This window comes from Talpa occidentalis, unplaced genomic scaffold, assembly GCF_014898055.3.
Source record: "Talpa occidentalis isolate TD23 unplaced genomic scaffold, MPIMG_talOcc4v2.1 talOcc4.2, whole genome shotgun sequence".
Taxonomy (NCBI): domain Eukaryota; kingdom Metazoa; phylum Chordata; class Mammalia; order Eulipotyphla; family Talpidae; genus Talpa; species Talpa occidentalis.
The window spans coordinates 3838963-3866194 of NW_023602073.1; the positions used below are offsets into that span (position 1 = coordinate 3838963).

A 27232-nucleotide genomic window follows, 5' to 3' on the forward strand; every position below is an offset into this window, starting at 1 on the left:
ACTCTGTCTGGGTTCCCCGGCGTTCTCTGGTGGTCTCTGCTTCTCTGCTCCTCCTGATTCTGCTTCCCTTTTGCTCACGTTCTCTCTGCTGGCGTCCCCGTGACGCCGCCCTTATAAGTTCAGTCTCTCAGCACAGGTGCACCCACTTACGCATGCCCACACGCCACTCCAGGTGCCCGCCATCAGGCATGCATTCAGGACCGCAGATCCATCATCAAGCCTAGTGGCGGGAGGGCAGAAAAGCCTGATGCTTTTTCATTTGCCCTACACCTCTCAACAATTTAGTAAGAATGGCCATTTTCAGTCCCTCCTTAAAGGTCAAATTCTGACACTCTACATGCTAAGAGTGTGGAGACTGGATTCTTGAGTCCTACAGTCATCCACATCACACTTCTATACACAGCCCAGCGATGAGAGTCAAAAATGTTTATCAATTAAATATATAGCAAATATATATATAGCAAATATACAGTGAAAGTGGACAAATTCTTGTTGAATAAAGCGAAAACGACATGGATCTTTTCTGTTTGCTTTTTGAGGGTGTTTTTGCTCCCACCCGTCTAGTGGAGTGTGGTATCAGGATGGCTGAATTGACATTTCATCAGATCGTATGAAACTTGTTGAAGATACTGATGAAAGGTTATTAAAAAATGCTTGAGCTCCTGTACAACAGATACCACATAAAGCTGTTTATGGAGCCAATAGAAGAAGGCAAATATTTTGAAGAGAGGCTAAGGGCAAAATATTAAACATACACCTGATGGCAGAACTTGATTATTCCATCTATGCACAGTCATTCTGACTGAAATTGTTCATTTTTCTCTATAGCTCTCATTGAAGGCCGAGCCAGTCTTCTCAGCACATCATTCATGGGCGGTAGATGAGTGACAATAAGGTAGAGATGGTCAAATTTGGCCCACCAATATGAAGTGATAGAATATTGAACGATTCCACTTTATTTCTTTATTTCTAAGCTTGTAACCATCTCTTGTCTTGTTGGATTTTTCATGTAAAGAGTATATCCTGTCTTTAATTTTTTAAAAAAGAACATGTCCTATCTTTAATTTCAATAACTTAATTTAAATTACAACATACTTAGGAATACTCTCTTTTAATATGTGGGAAATTTATATGAAGATATTTTAACTGCTCTTGAGAGATTTAAGAGGTGACTTGAGGGCCTCCACTGGTGGCGCAGGCTGAGCGCAGCATTGTGAAGCTGTCTGCAGCCACAGCGCTGGTTCGATCCCGGCCGGTGGGCGAGGCAGACCTCTCCTGTCTCGCCCGCTGCTCCCCTCAGCAGTGTATTTCATCAGTCTGCCTGTTCTGTTCCCCACTCTGTCTCTGGTGAATCCTCTCACCCTCCTGCGCATCTGGCCTGTACCCTGGTTCTTGTATAAATAAATAAATAAACCTTAAAAAAAAAATAACAGAGTGGCTTTAAAAAAAATAAAAAATAAAAGGTAACTTGAATAAGTGGAAAGGTATTCACTGGTCTTGAATAGGAAAGTTCAAAATCATAACTTTTTGATTTCTTTTAATTTATAAAATTAATTTGATCCCTTCAAGAATATTAGTAGAATATGGTTCTTAGAAATGGACTTTTTCTACAATTCACTGGGAAGTTCTGAACGGTGAAATATCTTCCAATTAAGTGTGGTAGAATGAGATTCTTTACGTTCCTTTGAAACTTCCCTAAAATGACAGCTAAGGGGGGAAAAAAGATGTGTGAGTTCACTAGGTCAGAGATTCCAAAAATAGGAGATAAAAATAGTAGCAATTTGGGGACAATGTGAAGAGGCTGGAGGAATTAATTTCCAGAGCTGAGAAAGCTGAGTGCCAGTGTCTACAGAAATCCTGCAATGTGGAAGGAGGCTAATTCATTGATTCATGTCACAGTCCCTAGAAAGTTCAGGAATCTGAGGTACCAGGTAACTAGAAAGGGAACAGAAGAAAATAAAATGCAACTCGCAGGTGTGCCCACATGCACACACGATGGTGTTTCAAGATATTAAATGCTGTGTTTTGTTTCTGGTTGTTTCCAACTTTTGCCTTAGGTTCAGAAAGTTGAGAGCAAAATGGCTGACAGATAATTTAAAGAGGGGTGCTGGGCCATCCAAGTGTAGAGCAACGGCCTGGGCTTTGAAGCTAGGAGGTCCAAATCCTAACGCTGCCATTGCAGGCTTGTCACCTTGCAGGGGTTAGTACATCTTCAGTTTCCTTATCTGCAAAATGAAGATAATCGAAGCCCTCACCTCCCGAGGTCATCATGAGGATTCAAGGGTACAACAGTTCATGGGAAGTGTTCAGCAGGATGCCTGGAACTGCAAAACTTCAGTGAAGTTAGCTATTATTATTATTGTCATGCATCATTAGGCCCTCACCCACCTTCAGGCATATAAAATGGAAAACAATCTTCCAGGATAGTTGTCAAAATGCAGGTGTGTTTCCTGCACCCTGGCAGGGCAGCACTTTGCCCTCACCTCAAGATAAAGGGGCAGGACTTTGGTGGACTAGACAGAGAGCTTGTCCTGTGTCTCCAGGAGTCTCCAGGGACTGATATTCAGTATGAATGTGAGCTTGAAGGTGGGATGTGGCTCCATGGGACTGAGGGCAGAGCAAAGAGACGTACAGTTATGTTGGAAATGCCCTCATTTCCAAAGTTGGGGCCGGGGGTAAGAATTCATCCACATTTTTCAGGTCTGTTGTGGCCCAAGGAAGGACAGTTGGCTACCAGTTTTCTTGGAAAAGATTTTGTCATATAGACTTTCTGCCAGGCTAGAGATGGTCTCTGCCAAAAAATGCTCAGACATACCAAGATGCAGAAGCTGGGGCAACTGCAACATTGTTAAAGGGACTGTGGTTAAAAGAATCCCCCCAAACTACATAGGTCTCCCACAAGAATTAGCATTTGGAAGCTGCTGAGACTCTGACCCTTATCCTTAAAGTACCTTGGAGGTCAAGGAGCAGGGTGCACGCACCTCAAGGGAGAGATTTCCTCAAGCATAGGCCCTCCCTACCCAACAAGCTTGAACAATCTTGCACCCAAAGGTAAGTACCTGTAAGTGGGAGAACTCGCACACCCCATGGGATGGACAGAGGCCTGAAAGGAGAGCTGCATCTGCAGAGCAAAGTGGCATGAGTGTTAATATTTAGAACCCCACATAAATGAGGTCAGAAGGCTGAAACACACTCACACAAGCGTGCATATACCAGCAATCTACAGGACCCAGCATGCTTTGCATCTCCCACTGTTTCCCCTCCTGGTGGATCCCAGGAAGCAGTTGGTCCAGAGGTTGGATGGGTGGGGGTGGGGGTGTTAGCCTTGGATGCTGGTGGCTCCCATCAAATTGTACTTGACAGCTTACGCTCTCTTCTGTGTTTCTCCCCCCCCCAAATTAAACCATTTTGTTGTTAAAATGACTTGCTGCTTCTGTTTGAGCTCAGTGATGGAGATTCTTTTTGAGTGAGAACATAAAGTCACTCTTTCAATATATTTTTTTAAAAAATGATTTATTTATTTATGCATACAAGAACTGGGGCACAGGCCAGAGGTGCAGGGGGTAAGAGGATTCACCAGAGACAGAGTGGGGAGCAGAACAGGCAGATTGACCGAAGTACAGTGCTGAGGGGAGCAGAGGGTGAGACAGGAGAGGCCTGCTGCGCCATGTGGGTAGCTCCCTGGCTGGGTGGGGAATCGAACTCATGCTGCAGTGGCTGAGCACAGCTTCATAGGTTGAGTCTTAACCCTTTGTGGCACCAAAGAGACCCAGTATTTTTCTTTTTCTTTCTGGGTTATTTTGCTGAGCATGATCCCTTCCAGCTCCGTCCATGTTGCTGCCAATGGCATGAGTTTATCTTTTTTGATTGCTGAGTAATATTCCATGGTGTACATGCACCACATCTTCAGGGACCAGGAAAAAGAGTAATTATAATAAAGTAAAAATCAAAATCAACAAGCAACTATAAACCAGAGGGGGGGGAAGGATTAGGGTCAAAATAAAGGGGGGTGGCAACTGCATGGGGAATATAACCAAGATGAAAATGCACACATTGTGCAAAGATGAAAGGGGATGTGAAAAATCAAACAAACCGCCGCTCGGGCGCCGTCCTACTCCGGGTGGCCGGCAGGGGCCGCTGCAGCCCGGGCAGGCGGCCCCACGCTCCGCCCCGCGGCCTCTAGCCCCGCCCCCGCGGCCTCTAGCCCCGCCCCCGCGCCCGGCCGCCGCGGTTCCGCCTCCGCAAGGTGCGTGTCTGCCCGCGCGAGCCGGGGTCTCGGCGGCCTTCGCCGCGCTGCCCGGGGTCCCGGCCGCGCGCGCGCTCCCGCGAGGATGCGCGCACCGCGCAGAGCGGACCCTGAGCTCCGGGGCGGGGGCGGGGGCTCGCCCCCGGCGCGCATGCGCGGCCCAGCGGCTCCCCGCGTCCCGGGCGTTCGGGGCCCGCGACCCCGGCGCGGCCCTGACGGGGGCGGGGGCGGGGCTGGCAGGGCCGCGGGCGGGTAGGCCGCTGGGCAGGGGGCGCCCCGAGCCGAGCGCCCCTTCAGGCGGAGGCGGTGGCCCCCGGGCACGGGTGGGGGCCGCGCAGGGCCCGTACCGTGTGCCGCCCCGGGGTGGGGGGGCGGGGGGCGGCCTGAGGGAGGGGACGAGCCTGGGAAGGTGGCGTCTTAGGCGGCCGGAGGCTGAAGCGGCCGGAGCCTGGGCCCGGCCGGTAGGCGGGGAGGCGCGACCTTTGGGTGAGGCAAGGTGAAGGCCCCGCGGCCCGGGGGGGCGGGGGCGGCGGGCGAGCCTGCCCGGTGGACGGTGGGGCCCGCCGCGGGGCGGTTATTTTTTTGAAGATTTATTTATTTATTTGTACCAGAGCTGGGGTACAGGCCAAATGCGCGGGAGGGTGACAGGATCCACTAGAGCCAGAGTGGGGAGCAGAACACTGCTGAGGGGAGCAGCGGGGAGACAGGAGAGGTCTGCCGCGCCCTGTGGGTAGCTCCCTGGCCGGCCGGGGATCAAACTGGGGCTGAGAGGCTGCGGACAGCTTCGTAGTGTGGTGCTCAACCCCTTGCGCCACCAGGGAGGCCCCTGTTTAGATTTTTTAAAAAACAGTAAGTGGGAATGTTTCCTAACACTGAAAAAGCTACACAAGAAGGAAAGAATTTTGTAGAATTTGGATTAAAATGATGACTTCAAATTGTAATATCAGCAACCCTGAAAACAAACATCTCCATCTTCAGGAGAAATAACTGAAGCCATGTATTAAGCACAGATGACAGCACAAGCAATCTCGTGCAGTATTTAGGGAGCTTTTAGTAAAGTTAGGTGGTGCTGGGAGCTTTAGTTTTCAGAACTGTCATCAACATTTGCTACTTGGGGGCCTTCCTGGTGGCCTGTGGGTTGAGTCTCAGCACTAGCACTGCGAAGGCCCTCCTGGGACAGCACCGTGCCCAGAGTTCCAGCCCTGCCACCTGGAGCCAACCCACCTGCCCCGCAGACCTCTTCTCTCTCCCTCCCTCCCTCCCTCTCTCTCTCTCTCTCTCTCTCTCTCTCACACACACACACACACTCACTCACTCCAGTTCTTTCATGCAAAAAAAAAAATGCTAGTTTGGTAATTATCTGTGACAATATCTTAAAGCCTTAAATGGTCTAAGAAAACGCCCCTTGATAATTATTGAAGCTGGGTAATGAAAACAGGATTACACTTTATCTTTGTATTTGTATAAATATTTTGTAATATGTATTTTTGAAATTTTCTGTAAAAAAATCAGTCTAATTTGAGAACATTTTTATCATTTTCATATTTTCCATCACATTTTAGAACATTTCATCATGTAGTGACACTTGTGCAACTGATAAAACTAACAAAAATTAAACAGCGGGTAAGTAGCATCTCTTGTCTCTTACTGAGGTATTCCAGATAATTAGTTTTTCCAAAGAAACTGAAGTTTGTCAGAAGCTTAGCATGCTTACACGGGTTGAAAATCATGCCAACCCATTTGCCCTGTGCCTCTGATACAGCCTGGCCTGAGTGGTGATTTTCTTGAAGGCTGGGCATCACCATAGTGTCAGAGAGCAGCCCCCACCAGAATGGGCCTCCAGGTTGCTGTGTTCCGTTGCTGCCCACCTCCCCATCCCCAGCCAGGGTGTAGGGCGTCTTTTTGGCCCTAGAGCCCTTGGACTCTGACTTGCATTCCCCTTCTAAACAGAACTGACTCCAGGCAGACGGAGGTGCCCCAGGTTGTTCTGGAAACCAGCGCTATACCATTTCCTTAACCTTTCGTCTTCAGTATTCCAAGCTTCTTGTCCAGCCTCTTTGACTACAGCAGAGTTTCCGATGGAAATCTGGCAAAACATTTGCTTCTTGTTTTTAAGTGAGGTTTATTGAAATACAGCTTACATGCTGTAAAATCCATCATTTTTATTATACAGTTGTCTGGAGTTTTGAAAAACTACTACAAAATAAAGACAGAATTTTCCATTGCTTTTTAAACAGTTTCCTGACCCTTCATGTGTGTGTTTGTGTGTGTGTGTTTTAAGCAAGCAACTTCATTTTGAAATAACTTTAGTTCTGCAGAAATGTTGCAAAAATAGTACACACTTCCCATATACTATTTATCTAATTTCCCTTAAGGCTTGCATTTTAGCTGACGGGTGTGGGAGGACCTAAACTAGGATGTGTATATTGATACAGTACTGTTAACTAATTTGCAGGCTAATTTCAGATTTTGCCAATTTCCCTACTAAAATCTCCTTTTAGATTTTTGTTACGTTTTCTCACAATAATCGTCTTGTCTGATGTTGGTATTCTGTGCAATTATGTTCAATAGGAGCTAATTTGAGCTAATGCATTTTGGGGAAAAAAAAACCTACCCACCTGCTCCTCTCATTGTATCCTATCAGTAGGTAGATGAAGTCACTACATCTTATTACTGGTGATGTTAATTAACTTTGGTAACTTGGTTAAGGTAATGTCTGGTAGGTTTTCCCACTGTCATTATTGCATAAAACTAGTAATTCCTGTATCTTTCTTATATTAGCATTTTCTTCTTGTTATTGCCGAGCAGTATTTTATTGTATGGATGAACCACAATTTGTTTACCATTTTAAAACTGATGGTCATTTGGTTTGCTTCAGTTTGGGGGCTGGCACTATCTAATAGGCCTTCATGATTTCCTGTTGAACATAATTCCACAGAGCACCAACATCAGACAAGGCTGTGTGAGCACCGTGAATCGGCATAAAAAATAAAACAACTCCATAGTTAGGTCTGAAGCCAGACAAAAACAAGAACCTTGCTTAACACACACACACACAGTCTCTCTCTCTCTCTCTCCCCTATCCTGGCTAATTTGAAGGCTGCAGCTTCTTCCTGACCAATCGTAGCTCTGATCTCCCTTTTTGGATAAGCTTCATTAAAACATTCAGTAGGCGCGTCCTGTGTTCCTGACAGCATCCAATCCAGAGCAAAGCCCCACTTCCATTACAGTCTCCCACCTCCCCACCACACCCCGGGTCCTGTAAGAAATCCTTCACACTGCTGCTGAGCACCCCGGACCCCCTCCTCGCCTTCCCCCCAGCCTCAGGTGTGTTCCTGGCTTTTGGCTGGAGCTCACGGACAACGGAAACACACATAATGGAAATCCTGGCTTCCACTCTAGGCGCCTTGTATCCTCTATTCATCCCCATCTCTAATTCCTTTTACTGATTTCTTGTGAATTCTTTCATTTTTTTAAACACAAATGCAAACATGTACTGTAGTACATATTGTATCTGCTTGCTTTCTGTTACAAAACATTATTTCCACTTGACTTTTTCCTCTATTATGTTCTGGAAATTGCTGTCAAATCAGAATATTTTTTTCTGGATTTTTCCACATTTGAATCTGAACTTTGGTGTGATTGGGTGAAGAAATCATCTGATTGACACTGACAGGCTGCTGAGCCTCATCTGCCAGCCATTTGTCTTTAACCTCTCTGAATAACCGCTTTGCTGATACCCTCACTTCTGAAGTCAACGAGCCATCTGCTTCTAGATACTGCAGCAAGCAGAAAATCACATTTAATTAGGCTTTGTTCATTTTTTATTATAATAAAATTCACCTGACATCTGGTTTGCTCTCTAACCAATTTTAAGTGCACAGTTCAGGAGTGTTAAGTCCCTACACATTGTTGTGTCCCAGCTTCCAGAACTCCTTTATCTTGCAAGAGACCCTCTCCATCTATTATTTTTAAGTACAGTTTACACGTAGCAGAATGAATCCTTTTTTAGCATAGAGTTCTGTGGGTGTTAAGAGACATATGTTCACCACCACCACAACCAGCATGTAGGATAACTCCCCGCTCCTCCTACACTCTGCCCCTCCTGCCCCTCAGGAATCGTTCTTCCCCATGTTGGCAGCCAATGGTACATGTAAGTGGAATCATACATATATTGTTTTTTTCTTAAAGATTTATTCATGCATACAAGGACTGGGGTACAGGGCAGAGGTGCGGGGGGTGGGAGGGTAAGAAGATTCACCAGAGACAGAGTGGGGAGCAGAACAGGCAGACTGACTGAAATACACTGCTGAGGGGAGCAGTGGGCGAGACAGGAGAGGTCTGCTGCGCCCTGTGGGTAGCTCCCTGGCTGGGGATTGAACTTGTGCTGCAGTGGCTGCTGACAGCTTGATAGTGCTGAGACTTAAACCCCTTGTGCCACCTGGGAGGCCCCATGTGTGCTTTTTTATAGCAGTCTTGTTGCATATTGTGAAAATGCCATTGTTTATTGAACTAGATTTCTGCAGGTGTAATTAAAAATGGCCTATTTAGGGGCCTCCCTGGTGGCCCAAGGGGTTAAGTCACAGCACTATGAAGCTATCCACAGCCACTGCAGCATGAGTTCAATCCCTGGCCAGGGAGCTACCCACATGGCGCAGCAGACCTCTCCTGTCTCACCTGCTGCTCCCCTCAGCAGTGTGTTTCAGTAGATCTACCTGTTCTTTCCCCACTCTGTCTCTGGTGAATCCTCTCATTCCCACACCTCTGGCCTGTACCGCAGTTCTTCTGTGGATAAATAAATCTTAAAAAAAAAAAAAAGGCCCAGTTAGAGGAAGAATTCTAAGATCTGTTATTAAATGTTCCTATTAAGGCATTCATTATAATATATAGATGTCTATACATATATACTAGAAGTATTACTTTTTCTGATTATTTCTCTTTGTTTTTGTGATTTTTCTAAAGTCCAGCTGAAGAATTAGTACTACAAAGAAAACCTGATGAGCCCCCTCCAGGCTGTCCCAAGGAGATTCATTCCCCAGCTGTTCTGTGGACTGAAGTCTCCAGCCTATACGAGAACCAAGATTCACCTAACAATGACTCGTCCAAGTTCAGGTAGGTCTTTCTAAGCACCGTCTCCTCCGGTTACTTTGAAGGACCCGACAGTCCCACGCTTGGAGTGGAATGTCTGCATCGAAGTGGATGTTGGAAGGTTTTAGAGAAAGAGACCCAGGCTGTTCTCTTCTCCTTCAGATCAAGACAGTTCAGAGAAAGTCCATTTCAGGTGTCTTGTTGCTCCTCCTGGGATTAACGTTTTCGCTATTAACATTCAATTTGTCATTTTCACTGTCTGCACAGAAAGCTGCTGGTTGTCCAGCAGGGTCATAGGCGGGCAAATTTTCTACTGGACAGAAAGGATTTGTATCTGCCTGACAACAAGCACAGGTTAACAAGTGGACTCGTAGTCTGTCCAAGTTCAGGTTTCATCTGTTATCCACAAGTAGAACATTCCTATCTCAATTGTGGAGTCTGGCGATGCTATTACCATTCATGTACATGAAAATTATTTACCATCCCCAGACCCACAAAATCACCTTCCAAATAGGAACGGTGGACTTTTGGGTGGCAGGGGAATCCTGAATGGAGTCTACCACCTTTATCTGATGGATGATCCGTGGTGGGCCTGTTCAGAGTGCGTCAATGGGGCACTGAAAGGCCAGGCGGGAACACTTTTTACCTCCTTTTCGATTTCCAGATGCTTTATCTAACACTGCAAGTCTGCTCAGGTGTCATGACCCCTCCTTCCAACCTCGGGAACAGAAAAGAAACTAAAGAATGCATTTCTACTCAGCTGCCACCCCAGTGCTGCCGGCTGTGGTGGGCCGGGGAAGTGTGTGTCTGCCCTCAGCCAAAAGTGGGCATCTGGGTTTGGTGCCTCAAAACATGCTGGTGTGTTAGGAAATGTCTTCTTCAAAAAGATTTTGCACCACATTAACGTTATTTATACCTTATGTCCTGTTTTCAAAAAACAAACTTTGAGTTGACTTTTTGTGATTATACCTACGAGTTGCTTAAAGTCGTACCTGCCTGGCAGAGAAGGGTGTTAGACTCAGCCACTTGCTCTGCTCCGGCCTAAGCTCCGCAAGACTCAGTTCCAAGTGAGAGCCCCGATTCTTGTCCCGGAAGGAGGACACACCCCACCTTGTGATCCACATAAAATGCTCGGCACAGAGCCTGGGACTCGGTGGCCCCTCGCTGCCCCTGTTGGTCTGAGACCAGGCAGGAGGGTGCCTGGAGGTGCAAGACAAAGCTTGGGGTCCCAGAGGACAACCCACAGTCTGCGTGGAGATCACCCACTGTCGTGCTGTTCTGTGTTCAGTTCCCTTCTCTGGCGGCAGTGTCCGAAGTCTGTGGTGACATCTTGTTGGAACCTCTCTTACTGGAGCTGTAAAGGAGAAGGTCCCCACATCACCACTTTTGGGGCGTGTGTTTGTCACGGGGGACGGGTTCTTCCTCCCCCTTAGCAGCGATGAGAAGGGGAGCTAGAATTAGCCAGCTCCCCACGGGAAAGGTGAATGGAGTTAGGGTCTAGGGTCCAGTGACCCTCGGCTCAGTCCTCACACACGTGCATAATTGTTTCCACTTTTACGTAGGAAGACACTGTCGTCTCCTGACAGCCTGGGGAAGCTGTGCACGTCAGGCAGCCGAGGGAACTGGGAGGGCACGGTCATTCATTTGCAGAGACCCCACAGGTCATGCATTTGCAGAGACAAAGGTGGAGCTGGGATTCCAAGCAGCCAGTGCTTTGTGCCCAACCCCCTTCTCCTCTCTTGGAATCTGCACTCACACTGTGTACGCACACGCGGGGGGCGGGGTGGCGTCTACTGGTAAGGGGATGATTTTCATTTGGGTGTCCCATCATTGCAGTCCAGGGCAAATGTCAAAGTACAGACAGTTGCTCTGGGATAGAAATGTTCACATGGTACTCTGGATTGATAGAGATTTTCTTCTCTGTTTAGATATGGCCGATTTTCGAAAGTTTTTTGCGAAAGCAAAGCACATAGTCATCCTGTCAGGGGCTGGCGTTAGTGCTGAAAGTGGGGTTCCGACTTTCAGAGGAGCTGGAGGTTATTGGCGAAAATGGCAAGCTCAGGTTAGTAATGTTTCCAGAACATTCAAAAGCTCTTCTGAATGAAGCCAAGTTTGACTTGGAACCTACGCTGATGCCTGAAACCCAGAGGGGAGGTTTTGAATGAACTGACCCCCTTCATCTTGTCGCTTTGCCTCTGACTAAGCGCTGAGCGGGCTAAGCAAAGCAGCCACTGTCCTTACTCCCGAGATACCCAGAGATACTGCATCTCTTCAGATAACAACTGACTTCTTGTAGTCATTAAAACAGAATCCGAAAACCTTCATTAGCATTATTCATTCACTTTTCTATGGAGGTTTAACATGTGCACAAAATTTCACCAATTTTTTAAAAAAGGTTTATTTATTTATGCATACAAGAGCCGGGGTACAGGCCAGAGGTGTGGGGGGGTGAGAGGATTTACCGAGACAGAGCCGGGAGCACAACAGGCAGACAGAACGGAAGCACTGCTGAGGGGAGCAACGGGCGAGATGGGAGAGGTCTGCCGCGCCATGGGGGATTCTCGCCAGCCGAACCCACACTGCAGAGGCTGCAGACAGCTTCACAGCGCTGCACTCAACAGCCTGCGCCATCAGGGAGGCCCTATCCTTGTTTTTACATTGGGGACATTTAAACCACCTTCTCGGAAGCCCTGGGTAGTCCCAGGATTGGGACACAGGCTGGTGGAAAGGCCCCGGTGTCTGCCAACTGCATGAATCTGCAACCGACATGAACCCACAGTTCATGGGCCGCCCGTGTTCCCAAGCGTGGCACTTCTGGCCCCCCCACCCCGTCTCCTCTTTCACCGCAGGACCTGGCCACTCCTCATGCCTTTGCACGGAACCCGTCCCAGGTGTGGGAGTTCTACCACTACCGGCGGGAGGTCATGCTGACCAAGGACCCCAACCCCGGGCACCTCGCTATCGCTGAGTGCGAGGCCCGGCTGCACAAGCAGGGCCGACGGGTCATGGTCATCACCCAGAATATTGACGAGCTGCACCGAAAGGCTGGCACCAAGAACCTTCTGGAAATCCACGGTAAGGAACCATCAGAGTTTAAAACACATGTCCTGTAATTTCCTACCTTGATCCACTGAATCAAAATCTGCATTTTTGACAAGATGCCCTGGTGTCAGGTGCGCACGATACTGGAAACATCTGCGCATCTCCTTGGGGAGGGGCGTCGTGCTGCCAGACAGCTGCCCAGCAGAGCAGCGGGAAGCGGGGGCTCTGGGGCATCAGCTGCGGCTTTAGCAGGATCAAGCTTAGGAAGCTGCCGCACTTACTTTCCCTCTGTCCCCTGCACATTTCTCCCCACTGGCATCTGCATTTTAGAGTCTACAGCTTCAGTCCCAAGGCGCGCATGTCTAGTTAGGGGATTTCCGTCGGTGACCCTGTGGGAATGTTGCTTGTTCTGTGTGTACAGTGAAGCGTCTGCTTGGGCTTGTGATCACCCTGGTGAGGGAAGCTGGACACTGTTTGCTTGGAGCCCATCTCTTTTGTGTCCCAGGAACGGTCGGTCCCCTGCAAAACTTACAAGTGTCTGGGGCACCTGCCCGTGACGGTTCCGGCTGCTTTCCTCCTGTCTTTTCTCAGTTCTCTCCGGTGTCAGATGGACTGTCATTTGCATCGTATAAGATGTATAAAATGGGGCAAATGCTTACCTTATAGAGTAGTTTCAAGGATTAAATTAGGTGATGTAAACATACTGAGACTTTCTTTGGTTGCTGCAGGTGCTGAGGACTCTCTTCTAATTTAGGTAGAAATAAAAGATCTCCTATCCTTTTATCATAGTGAGGACGCCATCTACTTTAAGAAGCATCATGTTTTTAATGTGACGCTAGCAAAGAAAAAGTCTGCCTAAACTAGGATGTTTTTTTATCCCTTAGACTTGGGATTATATCTTTATAGAAAAGGCTCATTAAAAACATAGATTTTTAGAAACAATCTCACTCTAATGGATTTCAAAAAACCAACATGAGTGAAGTCAAGTGGGTAAGGTATTTCTCACCGGCTAGCTCATCTGAACTCCTTCTGGATGACTTGAGGCACCGTGTTTGTTTCACACAGAATGTCAGGCTCTGTGTCTTTAAAGGGACTAGTGACCCCACATGTCCCAAAAGGGTGCCCCCTGTTATCTCCGGGGTTCCCTTGCAAGCTGTTGACATACATTCTACATGTTAGATTTTGGTCTTTCTTGATCTTAACCAAATGGAAGATATCAATGGAAGGCTCTGGAATAACAACCGGGACTTGTTTCCTTTCAAAGGGCCTGTCAGTGGTCAGCGGTGTGGCAGCAGAAATACCCAAGGGTTGCCTTTGTGCCGTCAGGCTGCTAAGAATAACAAGCAAGTCACCACGTTTGGGTCATCTGTGTTATCCTTCAAGGGACTCTAATGAAGCTTGACAACCTCATAACATTCATCACCTGGCCAGCAACAATTGTAGGACACAAGAGAATTTCAGGGATGTTAAGATGGGGGAAATGCCAACTGAAACTGACAGAATAGAGACATTAACTCAGGAAACTGGAGCGCCCTGGACCAGAGAGGATGTCCTCAGCAGCACCTGCCTCTCTCCTCTCAGCTCTGTTTATTCTGTGCTAACCTCACTGCTCCCTGTGGATCTGCCTCCAGCTTAGGTAGCATTTGGCAGCTCCAGGCTCTTATCTCCCTCCTCAGAAAATGAAATCTCTAGATGGCCTTGCTTGGGTCACGTACCTCCCTTTTGACAACATACTTCTAGAGGGATAGAGTGCGATGATTAGACCATTCTGGAACTTGTGCTCAGGCCTGTGTTTTGGGATGTGATTGACAGCTCCATCAGGTTGGCATGGGGTGGAGGATAGGCTCCCTGAAGAATGCTGGACAGGATGGAGCATGTGCGCCAGCACAGCGCCAGGCATGTGGTAAAGGTAGCTGGGGTCATTGCTGGTTAGCCCAGTACATGGTTGCTAGTTTTAACAATTATTTTCTTCATTTATTTGTTGACTGTTTATTCATTGCTGCTTTTGGATGAAAGATTCCAGCTGTGTTAAGTGAAAATTGAGACTTTATAAATTGAGATGTAAACATCACAAGCTATTGGACCTTTATCAGTCATCTACCTAGGAAAGCGCTGTAGGGGCAGGATGGGCCAGAGCAGGGTCTGTGTGACCCGAGCAGACGGTTAAAGGAGGAGTCCTGGAGCCCTCGGTGGCTTTTCCGGCTTTTACTGTCATTTGACCAAGTACACGGCAGGTAGGGGAGCCAGGGGGCCGGGAGGTTGGCAGGCCTCCCAGCCCCCGGCGAATCTTCACGCTGCCTTCCTGGGCTCTCCGGCCTTCTGTCATGGTCTCATTCTCTCTCTTCCGCTTCTCTTTCATCCTGGTTCTCTTCTTGCTGCTTCCGTTTCCGTGACACCACCCTTATAAGCCCCGTCTCAGCCCAGGTGTACCCACCTCGTATGCCCACACCCCAGTCCAGGCGCCCGCCATCAGGCATGCGTTCAGGACTGCAGGATCATCATCCACGCTAATGGCGGGAGGGTGGAAAAGCCTGACAATCATTTACCCTACAAGTATGCCCTCGGTTTAAGTTGGCTTCTTTTACCCACTGGCCACTTCAGTTCCCCCTGGACACCCCTCCACGGCAATCGGCGAGTTCCTTAGACAGGTAATGGGCTGCAGTGTATGTGCTGAGGGTCGTGTAGTGCTGTCTCTCCGGATGGAAAGTCATGGGGCACCTGCCCTTAGCTGTCCTGAGGGTCGGCCCATTTGCTTAAGTGAATATGTTAAAGCTAAACTATTTTGTGCTTTTTAAACATGAAGGTGATTATTCTACCATGCTAAATTCTGGTCTTGCTTAACTTGTGTTTTTCAGGTAGCTTATTTAAAACTCGATGCACCTCTTGTGGAACTGTGGCTCAGAATTACAAGAGTCCAATTTGTCCAGCTTTAGCAGGAAAGGGGTAATTACACAGCACTACAGAATAAGTCCATGTCATTTTCTCTTTGAAGTTGAACATTGATGGTGAGGAAATCAGACATTAATATAAGATTCCCGTGGCATTTATGAGAAATAAGATTAGACCTGGTACAACCACGTGATAAAAGACATTCTTGTTCACAATTTACAATGTTAGTTTAAAACCACAGGATCTAACTATGCAATATGATCCCAACTTTGTAGCTTTGTATTCACACACACACACACCAGGTTCATATACATGAAAAGAGCGTGCAATAAAGAGTTTATGTGGGCCTCCCTGGTGGCGCAAGGGGTTAAGCACCATACTATGAAGCTAACTGCAGCCTCTGCAGCACGAGTTCAACCCCCGGCAAGCCAGGGAGCTACCCACATGCACGGCAGACCTCTCCTGTCTCACCCCCTGCTCCCCTCAGCAGTGTATTTCAGTAGTTCTGCCTGTTCTGTTCCCCACTCTGTCTCTGATGAATCCCCTCACCCCCTGCATCTCTGGCCTGTAGCCCAGCTCTTGTATGCATAAATAAATCTTTAAAAAAAAAGTTAATAGTGATAACAGTGATTACTGGAAGTGGCAGAATAATGAGTAATTTTGATTTTTTCTTTATATCTTAATGAATTTTCAACCTTCATAAGGAGCTTTGTACCTTATTCTGCCAGGACAATATGCAAACTTATTGGGTTATATTGGTTTTTTTTGTGTTCTAATTACACTGATGACTTTCTTTTCTAATGTTACTTACTTCAGTGCTCCAGAACCTGAAGCTCAAGATGCTGGAATTCCAGTTGAGAAACTTCCCCGGTGGGTAAAATACTTTGATCTGTATTTGGTGTTCCAGATTGCAAAAAAGAAAGAAAGAAAGAAAGGAAATTAGGAATCAGAATTTAAATTATTTGATGAGATGCCTCTTAATAAATGTGCAGATGCAAAAAGCACCTCTGATGTATGAGGCCCAGGGCCAAACTGGGTTGAGGGAACTGCTTCTTTCCAGCCTCATCTGTGCATCTGTTCTGCTGGGATCATTTGTGAGCAGGAAGGGTTCTGTGGGCAGGTAGGGTTCTGGAGTTGTGCTGAGGAGCTTATCCAGCATGCATAAAGCACAGAGATTCGCACCCTGTAACGGCCCAGGATAGCTGCTGGCATTTTCTCTTCCTCCTACTCATCAGCGTTATTAATCCAGGGCTATGGGGACAGTAAAAGGTCTTGCAAAGGTGAAATTATAGGACCAGACAGAACTTTTGGAAACAAAAAAAAAAAAAAGAAAGATTTTTGCATCACTTTTTCAAAACCAGGTATTATAGCCCTGCTTTCAAAAGCATTTCATAGAGCACTAGTTCCATGTGATGGGGATGGGGATTACCTTGAAAAAAGATGTTATATGCTCAAATAAATATGGATACTCTAATAAATTTAAAGTATATTTGCTTTACTGCAGGACTTCGCAGAGCAGTTACTATACTAAAGTATATTGCTACTCTGTACAAAGTTATGTTACTATTTCACTGGCCTATTCAACCATGGAAATTTTTATTTTTCTTAATAAGGGTTTTCTGAAATTTTGATATGAAAGAATAGTATCTGGCGTGGGGAGGTGCCTGAATAGAGATTAATACAATGAAATTGCTTGGGGAGATAATTTTACAAGGTGTATAAGAGAGGACTCAGAGGTAGCAGAGTGAAAGCTGGCAAAATTTTTGTAATGGGCCCTGGACAACGTGGCTGTAGACATAACAAGCGAAGGTGAATCTGAGAGGAAATGAAGACTCTGAATTAATGACATTAGGGGATACTGATGTTTAAGGAAAATCCAGGCCCAGTGTTCTTTCCAGGTCTGGGAAACTGAGCGCAGTCCTTTATGCCCATGAGCATAAAGGAGTGACTGGGAAAGAGAAAGCTGTTTAGAAAGAGATTGCGCTTGGCTGAAGCATGTTTGTCAACAAATCAACCCAGCATATCCAGGCAAAATAAAAAATGTTACAAGGACAGTAAAAGCAGGGCTTCCTCTTTAGGACAAGCTCCAGTGGGCTGGGAGGGAAAGAATACAGGATAAGAGGGATCAGAGGTGACTGGATTTGGGGCGGCCTCAGGCCTTCTCTGCCCTGCCTGCAGACCTGGCAGGGTGGGCTCAGGGCTGGGTTACCTGTAACAGTTAATGTTCTCACAGGTGTGAAGAGGCAGGCTGCGGGGGCCTGCTGCGACCTCATGTAGTGTGGTTCGGAGAAAACCTGGACCCTGATGTTCTGGAGGCGGTTGACAGAGAGCTGGCCCTCTGTGACCTGTGTCTGGTGGTAGGTCCCACTCTGCCCCCCAACTCGGGGTGTTCTGAAACGCTAGCACTGGGCTGGATTGTGGTTTCTTTCCTGCCTCCTCCCTCCCCCATTTTCCTGCTTTCCTATTCCCTCCTCTCTCTTCTCCTACTGCTCCCCTCAACTCCTCTCCACTTTTTCCTCCTTCCCTCCCTCCCCGTCTTCCATTGAGAGGGCTTGTGGTGTCCTATAGAAACACTAAAAGCAATGAATTAATCTGAACATATAAAACCCTGCCAGACGGCGCCTCCCTGATGGCACAAGGGATTAAGATGCAGCACTATGAAGCTATCTGCAGCCACTGCAGCACGAGTTCCATCCTCACCCAGGGAGCTACCCACATGACACGGCCGACCTCTCCTGTCTCGCCCGCTGCTCCCCTCAGCAGTGTGTTTCAGTCAGTCTGCCTGTTCTGTTCCCCACTCTGTCTCTGGTGACTCCTCTCACCCTCCCCCTACATCTGGCCTATACCCCGGGTTCTTGTATGCACTAATAAACAAACAAACAAACAAACATTTCTTCTCCTGATAGTGTGGTCATTTGTCCCTTTCTGTTTGCTTGCTTTGCAGGTGGGCACCTCCTCTGTGGTTTATCCTGCTGCCATGTTTGCCCCCCAGGTGTCGGCCAGAGGAGTCCCAGTGGCGGAATTTAACATGGAAATGACCCCAGCCACGAACAGATTCAGGTAATGGGATAATCAGGGTGGGAGATGGAAGGGGGTGAGCAGGTATGACACGGTTATCAGACACGCTTACCTACTCTGATTGAAAAAAAAGATTTTTCTGGGTTTTTAATTTGTTCTGTAGTTGCGTTTGTGGAAGAACATCCTATCATTAACTTTAGACTAAGGTGGCTTTTTACAGGGGATTGGCCATAGGACTTTTTGGTGTTTTAGATTCTGCAAGTTCTTCTTTGATTCCATAGACTTTGCTTCCTAAGCCCAAGAGATCCCCAGCCAGAACTTCCTCACTTGCCAGTCTCAGTGTGAGGCCTGGCCCTCATGACACTAAAAAGCTTCCCAGGTGGCTCCTAGAGCAGCGGGGGTGAGGAGCACTGCTCTGAGTCTTCATTGGGATAAAAGCGTGGCACACACTCTGCAGAAGCACTTACCCACCATCCTTTTCAGCTGAGCTCGCTGGCTCTTGTCTTAGTTGTGTCAGTGGTGGGTGGGGACTAGGAAAACGTCCTTTCAAAAATTTGCCTCCTCTGTAAAACTTATACTCTGAAAACTACACAATGTTGTTGAAAGGAATAAAGAAGACCTAAATATATGGAAGGACATCAGGCGTGCATGGATTGGACAACTTAGTATCATTTCGGTGGCAACAGTCCCCACGTTGATAGAGTCACACAGGCTCTATCAAAACTGCAGCTGGCTTCTTTGTTGAAATGGACAAGGCCCCGCTGAAAGGCATATGAAAATGAATGAACAGACAAAGCAGAAAGAAGAACAGAGCTGGGAAACTTAACGCTTCTCAATTTCAGAGCTTAGTACAAAGTTACAGTAACTTCAACAGCGTGGAACTGTCACAAGCAGGCACATATAGGTTATAGAATCAAATTTAAATTCCAGAAGGAAACCCTCACATTTCTGGTCGGTTGACACCAAGATGACCCAGTGAGGGAAATCAGAATCTTTGCAGCAGCAGTGCCGAGACAGCCGGAGGGGCACATGTAAAAGAACGAAGCCGAACCCTTCGTGGTGTCCCGTACAAAAATGAACATAAAATGCTTCATGGACCTAAATGTAAGAGCTACAACTACACAATTTTCATACCATCAGAGTCAATGTTTATGACTTTGGATTAGTTAAAAGCCCTCCTCTATCAAAGGCACAAGTAACAGAAAAACAAATAGGTTGGAATTCATCAAAATGTAAAACTTTTATACTTAGAGACCAAAATAAGGAAGGAGAAAGACAACACACAGAGTAGCAGAAGATATCTGCAAGTCTAGTATTTGATAAGGGACTTATATCTAGAATCTGTGAAGAATTTTCACAACGCAATAATAAAAAGACAACTCAATTTAAAAAATGTGCCAACCCCTCAAATACACATTTCTCCAAATAGATGTGCATTTGCAATACAAGCACATGGAAAACATTTTCATCCTTAATCACTAAGGAAATGTACATCAAAACCACACAAGATGCCATTTCATAACCACTAGCCTGGCTGCAGTAATAATAAAAAAAAGAACAACAGGAAACAAGAGCTGGTGTAGAAACCGGCCCCCTCCACATGGCTGGTAGAAAAGCAGAGGTGCCGCTGCTGTGGAAGCAGCCTGCAGTTCCTCAAATGGTTCAATACAGAGTTACCTTACAAACCAGCAGTTCCCTCCTCAGCATGCGTGTCACCAAGAGAGATGCAAATGTGTCCATGGATGTTCACAGAGCATATATCATATATACCATCATCATAAAAAAGTAAAAACAGCACAAATGTCCATCAATTGATGATGAATCAACAAAATTTGGTTTATTCTTACAATGGAGCATTACTCAGCCAGGAAGAGATAAGGTTACTGATGCGTGCTGAGCGTGGGCGGCCCTTGGAAACAGTGCAGGGACACCCAGACCAACCAGGCAACTCTATAGAGACTGCGGATGGGTTAGTGGTTGTCTAGTGCTGGAGCCGGGAGGACGAGGAAGTGACTGCTGATGGGTATAAATGTCCTTGTGGGTGCTGAAAATGTTTATTGCAGTGGTTGTACAACTCTGCAAATAAACTAAAAATACCATTACATGATATTACATCTTAAGTGAGTAAATTATGTGCATTATAACTCAATAAAACTTATTAACAATTAAATTGTTTTATAACTTACTGAATAATGAACATTACGCCTCTCATATGTGTTGTGGCTCATGTGTATAGTTGCTGATTTAGCATCATCGAAAGTAAGGTCAGGGGCCTCCCTGGTGGTGCAAGGGGTTAAGCACCACACTTTGAAGCAATCTGCAGGCACTACAGCAAGAGTTCGATCCCCAGCCGGCCAGGGAGCAACCCACATGGCACAGCAGACCTCTCCTGACTCCCTTGCTGCTCCCCTCAGCGTGTATTTCAGTCAGTCTGCCTGTTCTGTTCCCCACTCTGTCTCTGGGGAGTCCTCTCACCCGCTGCATCTCTGGCCTGTACCCCAGCTCTTGTATGCATACATAAATAAATTTAAAAAAAAAAAAAAAAAAGGAAGGTCAGAGCCAGATAACTGAAGCCGCCTGTCTGCTGGAATCCCCAGGAGTATTATGGACTTTCTAGAAAAGGCAATAAGCTCCATCCATTTCCTTTCTTCTCCTAATGTGGTTTATTTTTAGACATTTGATTTCCAGTTTATCTCTAATGAGTATGAAGAATTAAAAGTTTGTCATTTTAAACAAATAAAAAAATACACATAGGGAAAATGAAGACTATAAAAACGCGAGTGTTTCTACACCCTAGGATCACAGTTGCACCCCCTCCTCTCATGCCCTGCGCTGACCAGCAGGAGCTGCATCTGTCGTGTCTGGGGCTGGTCATGTCTTCGTGTGAAAGGAAGTTAAACTGGGTTGTTTTTCCTGTTAAGTCGAAGAGATTTGCGGTATGTGATGTGTGTCATTACCCAAGCGGAGCCTCTGAAGCCAGGACCGGCGTCAGCTGCTACTCTTTCAACCGCAGCTCCTCAGCCTCACGTCCCGAAAGCCTGTGATGTCCCCGGCCAGACAGACGACTTGCCAGCCAGCAGCTCTGATCCACGGACAGGCTGTCGATGGCTGCCTCTGGGAGCAGCCGAGGCTGTGTGATCACTGCATCTAGGACTTTCACTGAGCAGCAAAGCCAGCAATGCTGTTCTCTCGGCGTCCTCAGAGCTGACACTTGGGACAGAGTGCTGCTCATCTCGACAGTTTTTCAAGTGGCGTGGCTCATTTCCACACACAGCTTAACAGCGGTGGAATTCTCTTGCGTCTCACGCAGAACAGATCTTGACTGAACTGCAGTCTTATCTAGTTCGGGCGTCGGCAAACTACGTCCTGTAGGCCGAATTCAACCACCATCTGTATTTGTAAATAATGCTGGATGGGCGCTCAGCCACGAGCGTGTGTTTATGTTTTGTCTGCGGCTGCTTTTGCACAACAGAGAGGAGTATGTGCAACAGACACCATCTGGCCTGCAGAGCCTTAAAATACTTACTCTCTGACTCTTTACAGGAAAAGTTTGCTAACCCCTGCCCTAGTTAATAAGAAAACACAAAAATTTGATTCATTTTTCCTGTTACTTGTAACCTGATCTTCTTTATTTCCTAAAAAGGTAACAGGAATGCTGGCTGCATTTTAAACTTGCATCTCACAAGACTCCTCAGACATCACACACGTTGTTTAGATTCTTTGCTCCAATTCTAATTTAGAGGGTCCAGAAAGGTAGTCTAAGGTAAAAGTAACTAGTGTGGGGAAGAACGGGTCCCCAAAGAAAGCTGTCCACCAGTGGAGTTTAGAAATCTAGGGAATTCTTAGCTAGAAATTTTGATTATATCTCTACTCACCAAGGGGGTGAAGAGGTTACTTCTTTTAAGTTAGAATTGTCCACGTTGGCTGGGGTGGCCCACGTCCCTGGCTGGCCTGTCAAGGGAAGGTGGCTGGCCCCCTAGTTGGTCTATCAATCGTAAAAGTCACTTAAAGCAAAAAAAATAAAACAGGTACATGTGTCCTGAACTCTTTTATTCTCATTTATAGCAGAAATGTACATTCACTGTTTTGGTTTTAGTTTTTCATGTAGAGCTGACGCCCTCGAGTAGGCATCTGCTGATTGGAACTCACCTTCTGTTTCCCTTGTTTGACTCAGAGTTCCTGGAGTTGTCAAATTTCCTGATTTATAAAGTCTCCCGGCCCTTATTTTATAAAACAAAACAGACAACTAAGAAAATGAAATCCTCGGGCCCCAGTCTAGACTTCTAGAATCAGAATTCCCAGGGCAAGAGGCGTGTTTATTTGGAGATTTTACAAGTGACTGACCCAGATGGTTCTTATCATCAGGAAATTTGGGGAAACACTGGATTACAGCCTCTGGTTTTGATATTTTTCTGGTTTTCTTTCTTTTTTTTTTTTTTAAAGGTTTATTTTTACTTATTTATGCATACAAGAACTGGGGTGTAGGCCAGAGGGGTGGGGGTAGAGGATTCACCAGAGACAGAGTGGGGAACAGAACAGGCAGACTGACTGAAATCCACTGCTGAGGGGAGCAGCGGGCAAGTCAGGAGAGGTCTGCTGTGCCATGTGGGTTGTCCCTGGCTGGCCGGGAATCAAACTTGTGCTGCAGTGGCTGTGGACTGCTTCATAGGTTGCATCTTAACCCTTGTGCCACCAGAGAGGCCCAGTTCATGAGTTTAGAGAACAAAATCCCCTCAGTACTTGAAACAGCAGTAATCACTTGAAGAAGTACGTTTTACAAGACTTCACAGCTTTTCTAGAAAAAAGCAGTTTCCTATTAACATTGCAGCTGGCTCTATGTCTCTTATTCCAGTCTGAGGGATGACAGGGCAGAATTTTACAGGCCAACCTACATTTCACCTTCTTAATCTCAATTGTAATTCTTGGTTTGTGCTTCTAGTAGCTGTACGTACCAAGAAACCAGGAGCATATAAATCTGGGGCTGAAAGGAATTTTTTACAACACTGTCACTCAGATATTGGACCTCCCTCCAAATTATAAGCTAAAATTACATCCTAACTTTGGATCCCATTTAGTTATCTGTGGATTGACAATTCTATCCGACCCTCTTCCAGTTTTACTGAAAGCAAGAATGAACGCGCCTCCTTGCGTGGGCTCATTACTGAGTCTTCCCAAACCATTTGTTTCCTCAGAGCTACATGAATATTTCAAACGTCCCTTTTATTTGCCACCTCATACATTTTCAAATTCTGGAATAAGGCACCATTGTAAGGTTGAAACAGGTGAGAGGAACAGCTCGCTTTTGTTAATGTGGAGGAGGGCGAATGTAGGTCTGTGCCCTTGAAACTCACTCTTAGAAATGAGAACACGTGGGATCGAGGAGAACGTGCAGGTTCTCGAAAGCTCTGCTTGCCTGGCTGTAATTCTGGAAGGTCCTCAAGGCACCGTAACCACTGCTGGGGTGCAGGGCTTTTGAATGGCCAGTGGCCAGCATGCTCCAGGTGGCACGAGGCGTGGCAACACCATTTGTCAGGGCTGTCCATTCATGGCCCTCTCTGTCCAGAGAGCACAGCATTGAAGGCCACTGTGTTGCATCAAGAATGATATGAGTGGCCCTCCCCGGTGGCGCAGCGGTTGTGCGCTGGGCTGCGAAGCTGCCCGCAGCCTCTGCAGCACCGGTTCGATCCCCGGCTGCTCCCCGGCCACGGAGGAGGGTCCCACATGGCACGCAGACCTCTCCTGCCGCCCGCTGCTCCCCTCAGCAGTGTACTTCGACCCTTCTGCCTGCTCTGTTCCCCGCTCTGGCTCTGGTGAATTCTCTCACCCTCCTGTGCTTCTGACTGTACCCAGTGCTTGCATAAATAAATAAATAAATAAATCTTTAAAAAAAAAAAGAATGATATGAGTGATAAATTATATTGAGCCGATGTTTTTTTCTATTTTTGAATGTGCTCAGTTGGTTTTCTTATTTGTTAATAAGAAATAATACAGTAGAAAATTCTGCTCTTGTTCTGTAGTTAGAGTTTTTTATTTAACCACTTCCATCCCAAGTGTTTTTCCTTGAAGGAAGCAGAAATCATTGATTTTACTTCTTTTTCCTCCATCTTTGTTCTTTTGCCTTCTCCTTTCTGCCTGTAAGTCATGGCTAGTCATGAAGTCATTGGATGGTGTGAGAGGCCTATTATTGGCTTATGGCCTACATGGTGCACAAGCTAATTTTCTCTTGTCCTTTGTACATATGAATGTTGTTTTTATGTAATATATTGGTTGTTTAAAACTTGCAATTTCCAAAAAAACCCCTTGCAATTGCAATTAATACATTAGTGACCCAATCACAAAATATACTTTATCATCATGTCTCCCCCACCCCTGGCAGTAAAATTCTTATTTACAGCACATAAATTCTAGGCCATTCTTCCCTAAGCTCCCTTGCACAGACCCAACCAACAGCGAGGTGTCTTGAGTTGGCAGAAACTCACTGAAAGAACCGGGCGCAAAAAATCAAAATACCGTTCTTGGTGAGAATCTGGATTTGGCTCTGCGAGAACTAAGCAATGTACGTCCTGCTGACGGAGTCTCGCACTTTACCCAGAACTGCTGTCTTGTCGTCCTCTTTCAGGTTTCATTTCCAGGGGCCCTGCGGCACGACGCTTCCAGAAGCCCTGGCTCCTCACGAATCTGAAACCATTTCTTAACCGCCCGGCAAAGGAAGACATGACAGCAGGTCCACGTCCTGGGTCACGGGGAAACAGCCTCGCGGCGGGTGAGCTGGACGCTGGAAGACCCAAGAACGCCCTGAGTCTCCGGCGGCAATTCTCACCTCGTGATGGTGATGAGGGCTTATGAGGAACCACGCGAACATGGCGGCGCCGCGCAGCCGGCACCCCCCCACCCCGCCCAGGCCGTTACCTTCTCTCTCAGGCCTGTGGTGCCTTCGCGTTCGCCGCTGCTCGTCGCCGCTGCTCGTCGTCACCGCTCTCCGCCGCTCTCTGTCGCGCTCTTCCGTCTACGGCACCGCACCACACTGCACTGCGCCACGCCACGCCACGCACGCCACACCACGCACGCACGCACAAGGCGCCAGGCCAGTAGGCCGAGTGCGCATGCGCAGTGGCAGGGCGGACCCGTCCGAAAACCATCTCCCCGACATCCTGGAAGGGCGGGTCGGAGAGCTGCGGGGCGCATGCGGACTGTTTGCTATGACCATAAACCTCAGGCACCTCTGAGGGTTGATTACTGGGAGGGAAAATTTTTTCGTCGTTAGGTTAGCTAAAAATGTGATGATTCTGATTGTGTATTTACTTTTTGGGCAATAAAAAGGAGATTTTGGTCAACCCCTGACGTCTCTGATTTTGGCACAAGTTTCAGTGGAAAATAAAGTCATTCTCTATGGCAGGCGATTTATTACAGGGGCCTTTCCGGCCTTCTTTGCCTGACTTGCGTCAGAGGGGGTGGCTCACACCAGGCCCGGAGGGAAGAGGAAAAGGCCACAAGAGAAACTGAGATGAGGAAGAAGAGTGATGCAAGTACATGGACCCCACGGACAAGTGCAGCTGCCTGAAATGCAGCCCTGAGCCCGCAGCCGCAGAAGAGAGGGAGAGGTGACTGCTTCCTTCTCAGCGTCACCAACACAGGACATACAGTCCTTCTGGGTCAGCCGAGTGTTCCCAGGCCTTGAACCCTGAAGGGAGCTTTTCCCGGGGGATTTTAAAACGTGTGCTCAAGTTACCTTGAAGCTTGGAAATAGGGGAGCGCTACAGGTCTCCCCTCACGGCCTGCTACAGCACCCCGTATCCTTGGAACGTCTGCTGCCCTAGTGCATCAAAGGCTGGGAGGGAGGGGCGGCCTTCAGTAAAATGCTGAGAAGGTCGGTCATAGGAATGGCCCCTGCATGTCATGTCACACCCTTAGCTTTTGTAGGAATAGACAAGACATAGACACATAAGACTTCGTACTCTATTTGCAAATCATACTTTTTAATAAATCCCAAAGATGCTTTGCAAGCGCAAGAGACATGTTATGACCTGTGGGGGCTCCAAAGGACCAGTCAGGTACCCTTGGGGCTCGATTCACACTTTACATGGGTGGGAAATACATAAGAAGACTTGTAATCCTTATTATGCGGTTGTTGTGCAAAAATGCCATCATTTGCTTTCGTTGTGCTTCTCAAAGTGAACTTTATGCATTTCCCACGTTAGCAGTGGCGAAGCCAGCACACCATCTGAGACTGTCATTTCTGTCTGATCACGGCCCAGTTAGTTCTGAAGTCTTTGCAGCTCGTCTCACACTTGCCCTTGGATACCAGAGCTGTTTTTGTGTTTTGTCATTTTTGTTCATATATGGCTTTATTGCCTTTAAATTAGGAATTGATTCTAAATCTGAGATGAAAAGAGAAACACACAAAATTTATGTGAGGGCAAATTATTTATTCCAATGCACTATTTGCCGACCATCACCATATGATACACATCGGAAATAAACGACTGCTAAGACAAGGGCCTCACCCTCAAGACCACGAATGGCTGTGTAAATGGCTACACGACGTGGAAACGACAGTGCAAGGTACCGGGGAGGATGCAGTTAGAGATGGGCATAGTGGGGCGAGGGTAGGATGGATGTTCGGGTGCTTCTAAGACTTGAGGAGCAGTCAGTCTGGGTGGGAGTTTTTCTGAGTCTCAACAGGACTCGCACACCCGGAGTGTGTCAGTGGGGGGACCGGCACGTGCACATGCATGGCAAGTGTGAGACAGCCTGGCTTGTTCAGAGAATGCTGAGTCACTTAGTCTTGTGCAATGAGTGGGAGGTGAGGAACCCATCCCCAAGGGCCGCGGATGCCAGAACTACGGGGGGTGGGGGGTGGGTGCAGTCTGTCCTGCTTAGCGTCCTGGAGCTGGAACCGGGACGGTGCGGGGGGAGGAGGCCTGGCGGGGTCCCGGCGGAGGCGGTGTG

At 47.2% G+C, this 27232-nt stretch overlaps 1 protein-coding gene and 1 long non-coding RNA gene across 15 annotated transcripts; one reads left to right on the forward strand and one right to left on the reverse strand.

Moving 5' to 3' along the window:
• Positions 1–2172: 2172 nt before the first annotated feature.
• On the reverse strand, positions 2173–25455 carry LOC129146365 (uncharacterized). Of its 2 annotated transcripts, XR_008552979.1 has the most exons (4): positions 25193–25455; positions 16077–16154; positions 3060–3121; positions 2173–2332 (listed from the first exon to the last, which is right to left on the reverse strand). It is a non-coding gene; the product is annotated as an uncharacterized LOC129146365 (long non-coding RNA). The 2 variants fall into 2 exon arrangements; XR_008552980.1 differs by lacking the exons at positions 2173–2332; positions 3060–3121 and adding an exon at positions 3529–3904.
• Positions 4212–25638, forward strand: SIRT5 (sirtuin 5). 13 transcript variants are annotated; one of them, XM_037518882.2, is made up of 10 exons: positions 4212–4246; positions 5809–5869; positions 9209–9358; positions 11263–11396; positions 12184–12409; positions 15232–15319; positions 16082–16135; positions 17499–17622; positions 18210–18325; positions 21081–22127. In XM_037518882.2, exons 3-10 carry the CDS (start codon positions 9244–9246, stop codon positions 21325–21327), a joined length of 1104 nt encoding a protein of 367 aa, XP_037374779.1. In that variant the 5' UTR covers positions 4212–4246; positions 5809–5869; positions 9209–9243; the 3' UTR covers positions 21328–22127. The 13 variants fall into 13 exon arrangements, with proteins under 13 accessions (XP_037374779.1, XP_037374783.1, XP_054554293.1 ...); XM_037518890.2 differs by lacking the exons at positions 4212–4246; positions 21081–22127 and adding exons at positions 4644–4732; positions 24903–25638; XM_037518881.2 differs by lacking the exon at positions 4212–4246 and adding an exon at positions 4644–4742.
• Positions 25639–27232: the final 1594 nt, after the last annotated feature.

What these genes read in the sequence shown, in the direction of transcription:
- SIRT5 (XM_037518882.2), top strand. Translation starts at nt 9,244, where the DNA reads ATGAGCCCCCTCCAGGCTGTCCCAAGGAGATTCATTCCCCAGCTGTTC. An exon ending in AATGACTCGTCCAAGTTCAG is followed by an intron (nt 9,359 to 11,262) that starts GTAGGTCTTTCT and finishes TTCTCTGTTTAG; the next exon opens with ATATGGCCGATTTTCGAAAG. An exon ending in CCAGTTGAGAAACTTCCCCG is followed by an intron (nt 16,136 to 17,498) that starts GTGGGTAAAATA and finishes ATGTTCTCACAG; the next exon opens with GTGTGAAGAGGCAGGCTGCG.